We start from the raw sequence: 18,207 nt of genomic DNA on the forward strand, positions 1-18,207 counted from the left end.
ATAATAATAATTTAAGTCTCGTTTACGGACATTCTCAGACACGACACGGACAGCTGTTTCACAGTCCTAAAGCTTGCTTTACCTCCTAACTGCGGACAGAACTTGGATTTCAAGACCTAATGTGTTACAAAAGTGGAAAATTTAGTTTCGAGAACTGTACAGAAATTCCTTAACATGAAAGAAGACAATAAGAGTCTAGTAGGCTACTACTGGCCCCTTCTTAGCTAGAAGCGGGTGGATAAACAAAGTCATAAAATTTAACCTGTCTGATGAGTCCAAGGTTTCCACGATCGTGAAATTGTATTCGACACATGATAGGGTTAGTACGATTATTCTTTTCACTTCAATCAGTTGTTCTGTTTCGAGAGACATGGCACCTGAACGTAAAGGTTAAGTTGGAAACTGTAAATTACAGTACTGCATAACTGAAGACCTAGACTAAAGTTGCATGACACAGTACTGTATTTTCCTTTTTCGGTCTTATCTACTGTAGTTCAAAGTTGCAAAGAATTTATTGCAGTATACTGTATTTAGAATTAAACTACAGTAATACATATCATTTAAAGCGTGAAGGGATATATAATGCATATTGTAAATTTTCTATTAGATTGGGGAGCCTCCCTCCCAATAAAGGACACCTCCCAGAAGCGGACAGATTGTTACATCCCTTCGATGTCCGTAACTGAGAGGTTTCACTGTACATAGCACAAGAAAACGGATACAACCCCAACATAATAGACAACATAATAAGAAAGACAAAACATAATCACAAAAAACATAAGAATACAACACAAACACAAGAACACAAAAAATACATCACACTAACATACGAAAACAAAAACACACACAAGATTGCACCCTCATTCAAGAAATTAAATTATAGTATCACATACAGAACAAAATATAATACTCTACAAAACATCTCAACATACAAACAACACAAACAAACAAATAAATACAACCACACAGGCGTATACAAACTCAAATGCAACACCTGCAACAACTTCTACATAGGACAGACAGGCAGATCAATTCAAACACGTTACAAAGAACACATCACAGCCATAACAAAATTACAAAACACTTCCACATATGCAGAACACAACACAAATGCAAACCACACCTACAGAGACATCAACACGGACATGGAAATTCTATACATCCAACCAAAAAGCCAGAAACTAAACACACTAGAACAATACGAAATGTACAGACACACAAAAACACACCCAAATGAAATTCTCAACACACAACTCAATTTCAGAACACACGCACTCTTTGACTCCACATTACACTACACAAACACACCCTCACAGGAAACAAAACAAAAGGCGCCAAGACGAGCAACAACCAGTTCTGTTGGTGGCCAATAGCAGGTTGAAACATGTTAACAAGGTAATATAAAATTTAACACAAGAAAGACAAATAATACATTTTCCGAAGTGATATAGTGTTAAAAGTTGTGTAATCAAGGTGTATATAGAAAGATATACCTATGAGCTGTGAACTGCTGATGCACATGACCCCTAGCATCGTTGCATAAACAGCTCTCCTGCCCCGTTGTTGCATAGACAAGAAACAAAAAGTGGTAGGTATATTCCTATGAACTTGAACGGTCAATTAATGCAATCTTTGGAAAAAAGGACACAAACTTATGTGCCCTTATTCTGGAACCCGCCTCAATTATAATCTTCATCATCATCATCATCATCATCATCATCATCATCATCATCTGCTTGAAAAACGATAGCGGCATCACCTTATTTTAAAATTCGGATTTCTTCATTCAGGGAAAGAAGGGAAATCATCTTCCTTTGTACCTAACTCCACTGAAATTGTTATGGGAATAGATCACTACTAGTCAAAGGCAAGTGTTTGTGATTAATTTTCAGTATATATATTTTAAACCTTGTTAAAAATAGGCATTTTTTGTTGTTCTTTTCACATTAGATGAGATTGCTGAGCACACCATCGAAGTCGGGCTTGGACAGCGGATTTTACGAAATGTCAAGGCCAACTTCCACTCAAGATCGACTATACATGCAAAAAATTACAGCATTTATTTTCGGAATTTACGTTTTTGTATCACAATGACACCCATCTAATATTAAACGTACCAAATAATTTTGGTGATAATATTTTCAATGACTGGGAACACTCAGCACATTTTTATGTATTGAAAAATTGCAATTTTTTTATGTGATCTTGCAACATTTAAAAATTCATTACTCCTACAATACATAGCCTAAAACAAATAAATCTAGCGAAGTATACATGGTGAACCATAAGTAATATCATTAATTTAAAATGGTTATTCCTTGAGATATTTCAAACAAAACAATTTTGCTCGTTTTTCACCCCTTTAGAGATAAAAATGGTTTTATGTGAAATATTTCATGGAGTGTATGGGAAAGCCATCGATTTAATTCCGAATATGTTCTGTCATTTTAAGAGAGCAGTGTATTATGATAAGTGATTGGAAGAATTTTAGTTTTGTCCTTTAAATTTGCAGAAATTTCTGCACATGTAGACAAAACTAAAATTCTTGCAATCATTTATTATTATAATACACTGGTTTTCCAAAAACATGGTATGAAATGTTTCATATAAAACAATTTATTTCAATGTGGTATTTTAACTAACTCAGTTTAGTTGTATTTCTTCATTTATTACATAGAGATAGAACTGAATCATTTTAGCTCGTAAATTAAGTTATTACTTTTTCGCATAGACTTTACCTCTTAAATAGATCTAATTAAATAAACTTAACCTCCTGAGTTGCTGCCAGGAAGTAAAAAGAAGGATAGCAATGGCCAAGGAAGCTTTTAATAGAAAAAAGAGCATTTTATGCGGACCTCTGGAAAAAGAACTAGGAAGAGACTGGTGAAGTGCTTTGTATGGAGTGTGGCATTGTATGGGGCAAAAGCATGGACATTACGACGAAGTGAAGAGAAGGGAATAGAAGCATTTGAAATGTGGATATGGAGAAGAATGGAACATGTGAAGTGGACAGACAGAATAAGAAATAAAGCTGTGTTGGAAAAAGTGGGTGAAGAAAGAATGATGCTGAAACTGATCAGGAAGAGGAAAAGGAATTGGTTGGGTCACTGGCTGAGAAGAAACTACCTGCTGAAGGATGCACTGGAAGGGATGATGAACGGAAGAAGAGTTCGGAGTAGAAGAAGATATCAGATGATAGACGACATTAAGATATATGGATCATAAGAGGAAACAAAGAGGAAGGCAGGAAATAGGAAAGACTGGAGAAAGCTGGGTTTGCAGTGAAAGACCTGCCTTGGGCAGAATACTAAATGAATGAATGAATCTGTAAAAGGAAGGAAAAACGAGGAAAATATCTCAAAGAATAACCCCCTGAAATTAATTACATTACTTACTGTTCACCCTGTACACTTATAGATGTAAGTGCTTATTGTTAGAGAAAAATCATAGCACTCTTGCACCAAAGTTTAAGTCTTAAGTGCTATTATACGATATTTCAATGTGGTATTGTAACTAATTCAACTTAGTTATATTTCTTTATATATTACATATAGATCGAATTGAATCATTTTAGCTGTAAATTAAGTTATTATTTATTACTTTTTCGCATAGACTTTATCTCTAATTAAATAAACTTAACCTCCCAAGTCCTAAGAGTATACTGTACTATTCTATACTTCATACATGGCTGCAAAAGGGTATCTGTCGGATACAGGGGGGAGAGCCATTAATCCTTCCCATTGAAGGCTTTAAGGAACCAACCTGGACAAATACCCAATGTCCCATCCCTACCTTCCCGTGGTGCAGCTGTTAGTAAGCATAATTTTACGAGCTGAACTAAAGGGAGGGGCTACTCATCCATTAGCACTGATCAGCTTGATGAGTTATTGACTGAATTTGGTATAATTTTCCTCTATCCAATACCTAATTCCCTCTTTACCCTTTCCTATCCAGTCCTCTGACTGAACTCTTACTTTCTTCGACCCCGACGGCATTAGAGCATTCGAGGCCTAGGGGTTCATTTCCCTTTCCTTCCTCCTCTTTCTACTTTTCTGTTCCTAGTGCTGACCTGCTATGCCATTAAAATCGTCCTCCAGTGGCTTAAGGAGGGAAAGCTGGTGATCAACAAGATCTCCCAGCTAGGTCCAATGGACCCGTCGACCAACAGCAGGTGTGGTCCTCCAGACATTCTGGGGGTTGTGTGTGAATGAAGTAGCCACCAAAACGTTAAAATATGGTGTTCACTTAAATCGGCTACAACTTGCCATTTAACTCCAATATGAAATGAGTACCATTAAGGTAAAATTATCCGGAGGTAAAATAGTCCCCCAATCGGATCTCCGGGCGGGGACTACTTTAATGGTACAGAATCAACTAAACATCCTACAATGGAATGCTGGCTGTAACATCAGCCAAGAAGACTGAACTAAAGTTCAAAACCAAGCTCTCAGACTCATTACTGGTGGAATCAAAACAACTCCAATAGATTCTATGAGATTCCTCACTAATATTAACAGCATCAAAATGACAATAGAAGAAAAAGCACTGATTCAATATGAAAAACTTATCAGATTACCAGGAAACAATTGGCATTCATACAGTCCTCTCTGTAGATTGAAAACTCAAAAAAGTTTCATATCCATTGTTCAAGAATTAAAACAGAAAATCAATATCCCTAATTTAAAAGAAAACTTACAAATTAAACCAAACCCTTTAACTCTATTAAATATAGAATATAATCTAAATTTAACAGAAGAAATACTGAAATCAGAAGTAAACACTGAAATACTGAAACAATTGTCTTTAGAGACAATTAATATTAGGTACCCTCCACAAAACTGGCTTCATTTATACACCGACAGATCCTTGATCTCCAGAGAACAAGGTGCTGGTGCAGGTGTTACGTGCTGTCTCTTCTCACTTTATAGATCTCTTGGATATGGAACAACAAGTTTTGATGGTGAAATCATTGCAATAAGTGAATGTCTCAGGAGTCTTCTATGCCACATCAATAAATTTAGGAATGCAGTTATATTGTCAGACTCCAAAGCAGGTATTCTATCAATCGTCTCTAAACACACACCTTCATCTCAAAACAGCAGAAATAACTAAAATGCTCTCTCAATTAATATCACTCAATAAAATAATTGTATTCCAATGGATACCATCCCATTGTGGAATCCTGGGAAACGAGAATGCAGATGCTTTAGCAAAGAAGGGCAGCACTGCTACTTACAGACCTGTTACTAAATCTACGTATTACACTGTGAAGAGATTTATTAAATCTACATACTTAGACTTCAACAAACAAAATTTGATAACTCAATTCCAAGGGAAAAATGGAACTCTCTGCATCAAAATCCACAGTTAATTCCCGATTTACCACGAAAATCGTCTGTAGCTGCATTTAGATTGGCAACAGGCCATGATTGTTTGGCCAAACACCTGCATAGAATTGGAATATGTCAGTCCCCTAGCTGCCCATTGTGCAACTCAAACCAAGAAATGGATTCGGAACACCTCAAAATCTGTGCTTCAGTGGCTGGTCATGATAATATCTTTGAAAAATATTGGAGTGCAAGAGGTCAAATGACTTTATTGTCAAACGCCTGGCATTACAAAACAACAACAACATACTTCATACATGATTATGATATAAGATGTATATGTGAGGGAAACCACTATCTGAAAGCCGTATGATGATAATAAATATGAAATATGAAATATAAGATGTATGTGCAGAGACTCGAGGTATAGTATAATATATCTACATTTGTGGTCTAACTGTAACCTGCAGGATTTTTTTCAGCATTTTTTCTCATGTCAGTGACTTTTTTTTGAAGTGTAGAACTATATTGAACTTTAAAAATAAGACAAAAAATGTCTCAGGAATCAGCAGGTTAAATTGATCATTAAAATTTAACTCAAGGCTCTTGCTGTAGATTCTTTCGTGTATTGTAAATATTTATAATTTAAATATGTATTTTTGTGACTTATGTCACTACTGTATTGATTAAGACTGTTGTAGAGGAAGAGAAGGTCTTATGGCCTTAACTCTGCCAGTGAAAATAAAACATTCTATATTCTACATTCTAATTAAATTCATCGCCTCATCTGATTATGAACGAGAGAGAACCTAGGATCTGGTGGTGAGCAGGGAAACGTGGGTAAGTGCAAGAGCACCAGGGATGATAATATACTTCATATGACAATGCAATTAGGAAGTACTGGACATTTAAATTCATTGTGAAACGGCATTTACTTTATTTGAAAAAGCCAAACTCACCTTGAACAATTTATAGGTACAAATTCATGTCTAAGTAGTTATTGGTACACAATATATTTCACATATGCAAAAATTCTCAGGCATCAAGAGAGTTAACATACTTCAACGTCTTTGCAACCTAACACCTCAACACACTGCATCAACTCTGTTGATCCAGTCTCCAAGAGACTTGCTATGACGGTTCAGCCAGTTGATATTCTTACGCACGTGATCCAGGGCTTGACTACGGCCTGTCTTCCCAGCACCTGCGTCTGGATACTCTTTGAAGAACGTCTCCATCTGAAATTAAATGAAACAATTTCATCCATCAAGAAGAAGATAAGTTCAATGTACCAGAAAAAAATATGATTTTAATCTCCACACATCGAGGGAAATAGCATATCTAACATTAGTGCGACGGTTAATGGAATACGGAACTACATGTTGGGATCCCTATGGAATATATCAGATAAATTCCTTAGAAAGAATCCAGTATAGGGCAGCTAAATTTGTTAAAGGTAAAAGAGAAGACGGAAATGATATGATAAAAGAACTTAAATGGGAAACATTGGAAAACAGACGTAGAAAAACTAGAATAACATCATTGTATAGAGCACATCTAGCATGGATAGACATAACGGCTCGGTTAGAGAAGCCAACGTACTATGATAGGAACGATCATGATTTTAAAATCAAAAGTAGGAAACAGAAAACAAATGTAGGTAAATTCTCATTTTTAAATAGAACTATAAATGATTGAAATGACCTACCTGCAGCAATCTTTGAGGGCTGTCCTTTCTTAAGGAAATTCAAGACTAACTTTAAAAGTTGTGTATAAAGTGTAAATTAAAATTAAGGTGACATTTATTTTTTAAGGTGACATATATTTATTTAGCCTGACGAGTTACTCCCTTGGTGTGAATTGTAAGTTTAGTTTAAATGTAGTTCTGTTTATAAGTATGAATAAGTCTGTATTTGTTTGTCTTATTTGAACTGTTGTATCAGTGAAGCGTGGTAAGTCAGTGAAGTTGTGGCTTTTACAGTGCAGTGAATAGTTTCGATCAGTGATAATTTATAATGTCAATGAAATGTGTTCTATAGTGTCAGTGAAATGTGTTATATAGTGTCAGTGAAATGTATCATTGTGCCAGTACAGTGAGTGAGATGAGAGTAAAGTGAAAGATTATTATCAGTACAGTACCAATGTGAAACTTATGTAGAGCCTATACATATGTAGGTTGTAATGTAAAATTAAATTCACTTATTAATTAGGTTATTTTCCATTTTGAATCTTGCGTACACCAAAACACACCCTGATCAAATTCTCAACACACAGATCAATTTCAGTACACACACACTATTTGACTCCACTATTCAACACCTTTCAACAATCAAACGCACCCACATAACAGGCAGAGAAGTTCGAGATGACGCCGAGATCTAGTAGGCTCTGAAGATGGTGTGATGAAGCACCGAAACAGCTGTAAGCCACACAGACTTACATAATGAACATGAGTAAGTCCACTAGTTAATCAGTTACTTAAGTTATTTCATGTATTATTGTATTGTGTATTCTGATTGTACTGTGTATATAATTGTATTGTGTTATCTAATTGTATTGTGTATTATATAATTGTATTGTGTATTGTAATTTTATTTTGTATTGTTCATATTGTATGTACCACTGCCACTGGGTGCTTGTCCACTTGCAGTGTAAATAAATACATACATACATACATACATATGAGACTTCGGTAGACTAATTTCTACACCCACCTCCTTCAACTTTAATTCCGAGCTGAATGAACTGGTGACGACTGGAACCATTCGACCTAGGTACCGGTCATTCAGAGTGAATCTGTCCACAAGATACTGCCACTCATCTCTGCAAAGTAAAATAATTTCATTAACATACATTAATCAAAATCCTAGTGAGAGGCATTCCGACTAGACCAGGGTCAGAAAAGTGGAGCAAATAAGAGCAGTGAGAGGTAGTTCTTGGTCTTCCCCTCTTCTTTCCTTCTTCTGGTATCCGGAGGCAGACTTCCCAAAAGTGTATTTTCATATATATTTATTCATCTATCATATATAATAATAATAATAATAATAATGATTTATTTAACCTGGCAGAGTTAAGGCCATACGGCCTTCTCTAACACTCAACCAGGAGTAAAACTGCGTTACAAAAAACACTACAAATTTACAAAGTACACTACAATTTTACACATAGAACTGAATAAGATAATAATAATAAAATGTAAACAACAAGTAAGTAAAAATCAGACATAATATATAACATACAGAAAGAAAGGAAAAAGTATAATAAAATGTGAACAGCAGGTTAAAATAAATGAGACATACAAAGTATAAAAAAATAAGACAATTATTGATGATGATGATGATGATGATGATGATAATAATAATAATAATAATAATACTAATAATAATAATACTAATAGTAGTAATAAAATAGTGCAGTACAAAGCATACAATATTTTTAGGTACACACAGTAAGGAAAATTGTGATTATATATAGCTCAACTTATCACATTATAGATATACCATTATCGGAAAATAGGAAAACAAAAATATAAAATAAGTTAAATATTACTAGAACATAACAAAAAATGTGAATAAGTGGAAACATGCAATACAACACTTGTCATAATCGTAAGTTAGTTTGGCAACTCGTCATAAGATAATTTTCTAACTTGGATTTGAAAGATTTCAATGTTTGGCAGCCCTTGACTTCAGGCGGCAGAGAGTTCCAGTGACGAGAGGTAGCAACAGTGAAAGATGAGGAATACAGAGATGATGTGTGAAGTGGAATTTCTAGCGTGTTATCGCGTTGTGATCGAGTATTAATATTATGATAGCGAGAGAGAGTATGAAAACGAGCGAATATATCTGTAAGACAGACCTGTTACAATTCTATATTACCCCAGATCTCCCTTACTTTACAATTTTAATCACCTATGCCAAGTCTTGCAACTTAAAAAAAAAATAAACAAAAACAAAACAAAAAAACATATACACACTACAAGATCAATTTAATACACCATTACTTTTAACTTTCTCTTCCCATTTCATCTTCACTATCATTAAAAATTTGCCCAGTTTATTTAACTCTCTTATATTAGTTATATTACATATTTTCTTATACGCTACATATCTATTCATATTCAGAAATTTATTATTTATCCACTTTTTCCTTGTATTGTCTGTGTCTTGACACTCTAATAATATATGGAACGCATCTTCTCCCATGCCACAAAGGGGGCAGATATCCTTCTCTATGGTACCCCTCCTGTTTTTCAATTTCCATATTCCTAGTCTCCACCAAGCTAAGCCCATCCTCACTTTCCTATTATTTATTCTGACGTATTCTTCTTGTTCCCATGATGTTTTAATGTCCTCATAGTTACTAAATGTTCTTAATTCGTTGAGATTTTGATACAATTCCTGTCTCGTAGTTTCATTACACTTCTCTTTTACAATTTTACAAATTACATTTAAATTCATTACCCCAATTTCCTCCCATAACCATCTTAGATCTAATCTACTCACCTTGTTCTTTAAATCTTCTAGCCGATTGGATTTCAAATTTGTGTCCCGAACAAACTGCAAACACTTCTTTTCAATGGCACTATCCTCCTTCTCCATAATATGATCTAAGAATTTTATTTTCCTTACTAGTATCATGATGAGTTATAAAATATATCTCACTGCTGTAATGGATCAAACATAGCTCCTGATTGTGTTGACCGTATTACAGAAGACTCCAAGTAAAGTAGTCATGTGCAAAGTCAGTGACACGATGTTAAATAACATGACTATCCTACTTCAAAAATACGATTAAAGTGACTAACTATGATTAGATGAGGGCTACTAAATTTTTATTGTTTTTTATTTTTAGTTATTTAAGCACGCTATAAGTTATCAAATACCAGATTATTTAACGTTGATGGACATAGTGCATGCTAGGGATACCAGAAAATGTTCAATGAAATACATCATTCATTCATTCAGTGTTGTGCTCAAGGGTAGGTCTTTCACTGCAAACCCAGCTTTCTCCAATCTTCCTTATTTCTGCCTCCCCCTTTGTCTCCTTACATGATCCATATAACTTAATGTCGTCTATTGTCTGACATCTTCTTCTGCCCCGAACTCTTCTCCTGTTCACCATTTTTTCCAACAGTGGTGATATTCGGCCGGTTCACACCGGTTTAAATGAACTGGTTGTTAAATTATTTCTAGGTAATATTTGCAATTGAAGGGTACACGGGAAAAACGATCAAGGTCCATCAAAAGTCGAAATTGAGTTAATAATGCTATCTTATAGTGGAAAGGAAGTACTATCATGTGGCCTAGCTAGTAATAAGAAATCATTGTTCTTGACATTCCACTAGGTCAATTTCTATTAAATATGTACATAACAAAGTATTAAGTGCTTAAACTTTAAAATTCGTTTTTCTCGAAACTTTCTAAAATCGACCTTGATCGTTATTCCCATGTACCCTTCAATTACCATGGACATATACTGTATATGTTTAACATACTGTAAGTACGCATGAGAGAACTGGTTGTTAAACTTCATGAATATCACCATTGCCTTCCAGTGCATCCTTCAGTAGGCAGTTTCTTCTCAGCAGTGACCCAACCAATTACTTTTCCTCTTCCTGATCAGTTTTAACATCATTCTTTCTTCACCCACTCTTTCTAACATAGCTTCATTTCTTATTGTGTCTGTCTACTTCACACATTCCATTCTTTTCCATATACACATTTCAAATGTTTCTATTCGCTTCTCTTCACTTCGTCATAATGTCTATGTTTCTGCCCCATACAACCACACTCCATACAAAGCAGTTCATTAGTCTCTTCCTTTGTTTTTTTTTTTTTCAGAGGTCCACAGAAGATGCTCCTTTTTCTATTAAAAGCTTCCTTGGCCATTTCTATCCTCCTTTTGACTTCCTGGCAGCAGCTAACGTTACTGCCTATGGTACACCCCAAGTATATGAAGCTGTCCACTTATTCTTCTGCCTCATTTAGAATGCGCAAGTTTACCTTCTTTATTTTTCTTCCCTTGACCATGGTCTTCGTCTTGTTCGCATTTAACTTCATCCCATACTGCTCATAGCTTTCATTTAGTTCCAGTAGCATATCCCTTAGCATCACCTCCTTTTCTGCTAACAATGCCATATCATCAGCAAATTTTATACACTTTATTCTTCTTCCTCCTTCTATTACTTTTCCCATGTTCTGAAAACAGTTCTTTACTAAGTCCTCCAAGTAATGTTGAAAAGGATAAGTGATAAAGGGCAACCTTGACGTATTCTTTTCGCAATTTCACATCCTTCTGACATTTCTTCTCCTACCCCGACTTTGACTTGTTGTTTCATATAAGCAATACTGAACATAAAATACATAAAAACATAAAATACCTCAATGTCGGTAAATAAAAATACTATAATTCGTAAAAAAAGTCATTTAAATAATGTAAATAGTGAAAAGTATCATCATCATCATCATCATCATCATTATCATCATAATGAAGATTTCCGTTCCGATCACACAAGTTTATCATCTTTCCATCTTCTTTTTGGACGTCCAACGTCGCGTTGTTGCAGTAGGTTTGTAAGCAAGAGCTTGTTTCGTCAGACTCTGGGATCCATGCTTAAAATTCGTACAAAAACGGAAAAACGAAAACTCACGACAAGTACAGAACAAGTCTCGCTCATACATAAACATTTTAACTCCCTGGGTCAATTAGCACAATTCGTGAAGAAATCATTTGCGAAAATGGGGTTACCCTTGTGATATCGAGATGGTATTTGGCGAGATGAGACCAAGGATTCGCCATGGATCATCTGGCATTCGCCTTACAATTGGAGAAACCATCGAAAAAAACCAACCAATTAATCAGCCCAAGAGGGAATCGAATCCACGCCTGAGTGCAGTTCTGGATCAATAGGCAAACGTGCTACCGCTTGAGCTACATAAGTGGTTTTGGATTGTCTTCAAGCATAACATAACAATAGGCCTGTATAGTACCATCCATATACATTTAAAAATACTCATACATTATATGTAAGCTGTTAAGGTAGATGGACAAGCACTTGCAATCTGAAAAGAGATGACTTTCATATGCACTGCTATGATGTTTGGTATCTTACCTGATGAAATCCCACACTATTGGTGTTCCCACTGGATTGTGGGAGATGAAAGAAAGCACGGTGAAATAATCTTGTGATCTGACGTTGGTTTCATTCTTGGAAAGTTCAATGTACCTGCAACGAAAACAAGAAAATTATATTAAATACTCTTACTTATTTACTTTTAAGGAGCCCAGACGTTCATTGCCGACCTCACATAAGCTCACCATTGGTCCCTATCCTGAGCAAGATTAACCTAGTCTCTACCATCATATCCCACCTCCCTCAAATTAATTTTAATATTATCTTCCCATCTACGTCTCGGCCTCCCCAAAGGTCTTTTTCTCTCTGGCCTCGCAACTTACACTCTATATGCAGTTCTGAATTTGCCCATACGTGCTACATGCCCTGCCCATCTCAAACGTCTGGATTTAATGTTCCTAATTATGTCAGGTGAAGAATACAATGCATGCAGTTCTGTGTTGTGTAACTTTCTCCATTCTCCTGTAACTTCACCCCTCTTAGCCCCAAATATTTTCCTAAGCACCTTATTCTCAAACACCCTTAATCTCTGTTCCTCTTCAAAGTGAGAGTCCAAGTTTCACAACCATAAAGAACAACCAGTAATATAGCTGTTTTATAAATTCTAACTTTCAGATTTTTTGACAGCAGACTAGATGATAAAAGCTTCTCAACCGAATAATAACAGGCATTTCCCATATTTATTCTATGTTTAATTTCCTCCCGAGTATCATTTATATGTGTTACTGTTGCTCCCAGGTATTTGAATTTTTCCACTTCTTCAAAGGATAAATTTCCAATTTTTATATTTCCATTTCGTACAATATTCTGGTCACGAGACATAATCATCTACATTGTCTTTTCGGGATTTACTTCCAAACCTATCTCTTTACTTGCTTCAAGTAAAATTTCCGTATTTTCCCTAATCGTTTGTGGGTTTTCTCCTAACATATTCACGTCATCTGCATAAACAACCAGCTGAATTAAACATTCAGAAAGTAAAATTAAAGAGTATCACTTAATATGCTCGAAATAAAAATTATGCCTGGAGAGGCGATTCTACATGTCACAAAGCCATTAGCAAAAGTCATAATGCAACCTGATACCAGATTTCAATTCCAATCATCAGTGATAATAAAAACTGTGAAAGATTATTTCCAACTTCTTACCGTTTCAAGATCCAAGGCTCGGACGAATGTGCTAATCCACTGAGCAACTTGATCCTTTCCTGTGCATCTGTTTCGTTCAAGTACAGATTCCACATAATGTCCCATTCTCTCTCTCCTCCAGCCAACTTCAAGCCTATCAATGAGAAAAGCAAGCAATTTTTGTGTCAATAAAATGAGCATACTTTTTATTCAGAGCAATTTTAAATATACAGAGTGGAAGTGAAACAACCCTGCAGATTTTCAGAACGAATAGCTTATGTTGAGTTTGTTTCCCCCCTCCCCCCAAAATGTTTAACACCCTCTCATTCGATAATTATTGCGAGTAGGATCGTGAATTTCTGTTCATACCGATAGAAAATCTAATAAAGAATCATTTATTTCTCTGGAATATTTCAATAGCGTGAACAGTTTCTGTGTAAATTTAATTTAAAAACAACCAATTTCAAGTCACTGAATGATGCAGCCAGATTGCAACGTGTAGCCAGAGACAGAAGAGCGAGATAATTTATATCTATTCAAAATACTGCTTTATATAATGACAATAAGCTTAAATATTCACTTTTCAGAAGATTACAGCTTTCTTTTTCTTCATTTTCAGGCACATCACGAGATAAAGTCCAACAATATTCTGCCAGCATATTGGTACTCTGCTGTCCTTGGTATCTTTTTTTCATAGTTGAAATTTCTTGATGAAACCTCTCACCATGCTCACCACTGAAATCGCCACAATTCTCGGGGAAAAAGTCAAGATGGGAGTGAAGGAAGTGAATTTTCAGGGACATGCTATAACTCACAGTTTCATACGCCAAGAGTAGTCTAAATTTTCCACTAGTTCTTCATAGTTCTCACTTCTATGGTTACCCAGAAAAATTAATACAACCTCCTTGAATGCAATCCAGGTGGCTCTCTCTTTTCCTTCCAACAAAGATTCGAAGTGATTATCCTTCATTATTTTTCTAATTTATGGTCCATTGAAAACTCTCTCTTTTATTTTTAAGTCACTAATAGCAGGAAATTTTTCCTGGATATGTTTAAATGCTTCAGTTTCATGATTCAACCTTTTAACAAAATTCTTCATTAACCCCAACTTAATGTGTAAAGGGGGTAAAATTACTTTACTTTGAGGTACAAAGGGTTGATGTATAATATTTTTCTTCCCTGGCTCTAGTGATTGTCATTTTATTTTATACCGGTAATGCTTATCTCGAGCACAACTGTCCCACTCACACAGAAAGCAGCAAAATCTTGTATAGCCTAATTGCATTCCAAGAATCAATGCTACAACCTTCAAATCCGCACATAAAAACTATTCGTACTTTGAATATTATCATTAAAGCACACTTTAAAGAAATACACGTCCTACACAGAATACTAACACCACAGAATTCTCCTGGTAAACCGAAGTGATTTCATTTGGGGGAACCTGTTTCTCCCCCTACAAATGGAACTGGAAAGGACAATAAAACAATTGAAGACAGTGGCGGCTCGTGAGTATTGAATGAAGGGGGGCTGCATACAAAAATAAACCAAGCAACTTATTTTATTTAAAGATTAGTTCCATGCGTCTTATCTTGTAAGTTGTGTTTAAATGAGATAGGCTCATGTCAGTAGATTTATTGGCATTTAAAAGAATCCTGCGGACAAAATTCCGGCACACCGGCGACGCTGATATAACCCCTGCACTTGCGAGTGTCGTGAAATAAACCATAATTTAATTTTTTGTATGCAGATTTGAACCTTAGAAATATCTAATTGGCGCTGTTGTAGTTGTTTGTATAATATATATACATGATACATCAATAAATGAAAAAAAATAACTGATCCAGAAATTGAATCAGGATATTCAAGAGTACGCACCAGGGCGCTTGCCTCATTTATTGTGATGTTAGATGTTTCAGATTCCATTATGGTTTGAAAACATTCTAGCAATGGCTCCTTCTTCTCATGAACAACATTTACTGTTCTTATTTTAAATCCATCTTGTTGCCCCAGCTGATGGAATTGTCTTTGAAACACATTAATCTAATACAGACTGTGTGGAGATCGAGAGAAGGAAGCAGGGATACTGGATAAATAATAAAAAAATATGCGAGCCTTTGTATTTTGTTTAGCAGCTCTTTCCATTATGAGATTCAACTGATGGGCACTTAATTTCACATTTCTCCTGAATTGTTAAGGTACTGAACTGAATAGACTGTAAATATTGTACAGAATTAAACATTGTTACACTTCTTATACTCATAACATTAAAGAAAATGTATTTAAAACTGCGCGCTACTGACAAACTGCTGCAAATTTTGCAGCGCCTGGAAACTCTGGATTCACGGCCAGAGGCAGCAGGGAGGAGGGGTAAAACTAACGCGCAAAGCATCCGAGATGAGACTGGCAGCTCCAGGGGAGGAAATGGCTTCACCTATAGTCCTTGTCTCTGGTTTCGCTCTGGCAGCACCAGGGGAGGAAGTGACTTCAGTATCGATTGCGTGCATGTCATTGAGAGCGAAATTTTAAAAAAATTCGAGCCGCTAAATAGAGACTGTATAATAGATGTATTTCACAACATAAAATGAGAGAAGAACCACAAATGTCTAGGGGTGCTGCAGCTCCGCAGCCCCCCTTCGAAAGCCGCCCCTGATTGAAGACCTCCCTCAAATAAGGTTGTATATCATATACTTTTTCATATGATATACAACCTTCTTTGAGGGAGGTCTTCAATTTCTGCTTCTAGAAGTGGTTTTGACAGGGTGGACTATTGCAAAATATAAACTACAGTGATGTAATTAAAGTTCACAATGAAAGAAATACACATCTCAAGTAAAATCAGGTAAACTCAAGCGAATTCATACCGCAAACCTGTTTCACCTACTCCAAATAGACTCGTAAAAGGGCAATAAAATAATTTCCTTTTCCACAAGTACTTCTAGCATGGTGGCCTACTTATACTAATATTGTTTTCACATAATGGGTCGTCACATTTGTGAAACAAATTAGTTACACACAGAATACGATGATTTTTTTAATGAGAATGCAAGAATGATGGATGTCACTTTCTTGTCGAAAATGAACCAAGACTGTCAATGCGTAGCTTAAGACATATAGAATGTACATAGAGAGTTATATGGCATTAACACTGATAGTCATTGTCCAATAATGATCGGAAAATCTCAGTTAAGCTTTGAGCGCCAAGCATTTCAAACTTTCAATTGCTTCTCCTGCAAAATGTATTCCAAATGACATCCATCATTCTTGCAGTGGACTCTTCAAATAATATGCATAGAAAATGAATTATATTGTGCATCTCGAAAACCCGAACTGATGAAACATTTTGCGTCTTATTTTTGAAATCAGAAGGTCGAAATTAGTAAGAACTTGTTAGTTTTGTGTCTGGTGCAAAATGACTGTTGACCAGTGTAGGTAGATAGCACCCACACGTATTTTTGCTGTCTTGGACGTGTTTTTATTTTAAATGTTTTATGTTAAAGGTCAATAGCTTTTGCTATAACGACAGCTAATAAATACTATACTATACTATACTATACTGTACTATACTAGAGCAGTACCGGTACTTTAGTTTACCTGCTGTTTTCATTTCAAAGTTTTATTTTCTCTCCCATTTTTGAAAAACCTTACCTACCACTATTAATTTCTGAATAACATGTGATGTTAAAAATATCACTTTGGAAAACGTATTATGTGTCTCTCACATGATCTGCCTGTCTATCCTATGTCCTATGTCTGTCATTTCAAACACGTTACAAAGAACACATCACAGCCATAACAAAATTACAAAACACTTCCACATATGCAGAACACATCACAAATGCTAACCACACATACAGAGACATCAACACAGACATGGAAATTCTACACATCCAACCAAAAAGCCAGAAACTAAACACACTAGAACACATAAAAACACATCCAAATGAAATTCTCAACACACAACTCAATTTCAGAACACACACACTCTTTGACTCCACATTACACTACATAAACATACCCCTACAGGAAACACACACAAAAGGTGCCAAGACGAGCACCAACCAGTTCTGATGATGGCCAATAGCAGACCGAAACATGTTAACAAGATAACATAAAATTTAACACGTGAAACACACATAATACCTTTTTCAAAGTGATATAGTGTTATTTGAATATACATTTTCTTGAACCCTATTTTACCCGAAAGTACATTAGGGTTATAGTTATAGCCTGAGTTTATATTATTATAATGAGAATTCTTTTGACGCGGGTAACCCAGTCTTGCTACTTAAAATTAACACTTATATCTACTACATTAATTTGAATTATTTACAAGTTCTTAAATATATTGCATATAAAATTACATTGACGTGGATAACCCAGTCTTGCTACTTAAAATTAACATTTATATCTACTACAATAATTTGAATTATTTACACATTCTTAAATATATTACATATAAAATTACATTGACGTGGGTAACCCAGTCTTGCTACTTAAAATTAACACTTATATCTACTACAATAATTTGAATTATTTACAAGTTCTTAAATATATTACATATAAAATTACAAAACTCTTTATAACAGCACGTTTTTGTGAACACATTGAATAGTGA

General features: G+C 35.3%; 2 protein-coding genes across 4 annotated transcripts in view; one reads left to right on the forward strand and one right to left on the reverse strand.

Annotated features, from left to right (window-relative positions):
* LOC138690958 (uncharacterized) overlaps positions 1 to 15,616 on the forward strand; it is a 90,369-nt gene extending 74,753 nt beyond the window's left edge. The window contains exon 4 of one of the 2 annotated variants that reach the window (XM_069812551.1): positions 1,951 to 3,656. In XM_069812551.1, coding sequence (XP_069668652.1) covers positions 1,951 to 2,094 — 144 coding nt within the window. In that variant the 3' untranslated portion in view covers positions 2,095 to 3,656. Of the gene's footprint in view, positions 1 to 1,950; positions 3,657 to 14,208 lie in introns of those variants that run through there. The other variant, XM_069812552.1, reaches the window with a different exon arrangement.
* Positions 6,241 to 18,207, reverse strand: part of LOC138690956 (aminopeptidase A-like) — a 211,629-nt gene continuing 199,662 nt past the window's right edge. For both annotated transcript variants that reach the window (XM_069812546.1, XM_069812547.1), the window contains 4 exons: positions 13,611 to 13,743; positions 12,442 to 12,555; positions 8,042 to 8,150; positions 6,241 to 6,565 (listed from right to left, as the gene is read on the reverse strand). In XM_069812546.1, coding sequence (XP_069668647.1) covers positions 6,413 to 6,565; positions 8,042 to 8,150; positions 12,442 to 12,555; positions 13,611 to 13,743 — 509 coding nt within the window. In that variant the 3' untranslated portion in view covers positions 6,241 to 6,412. The remainder of the gene's footprint in view (positions 6,566 to 8,041; positions 8,151 to 12,441; positions 12,556 to 13,610; positions 13,744 to 18,207) is intronic.

The sequence above is a fragment of the Periplaneta americana genome, chromosome 16, assembly GCF_040183065.1.
Source record: "Periplaneta americana isolate PAMFEO1 chromosome 16, P.americana_PAMFEO1_priV1, whole genome shotgun sequence".
NCBI classification, from domain to species: Eukaryota; Metazoa; Arthropoda; class Insecta; order Blattodea; family Blattidae; genus Periplaneta; species Periplaneta americana.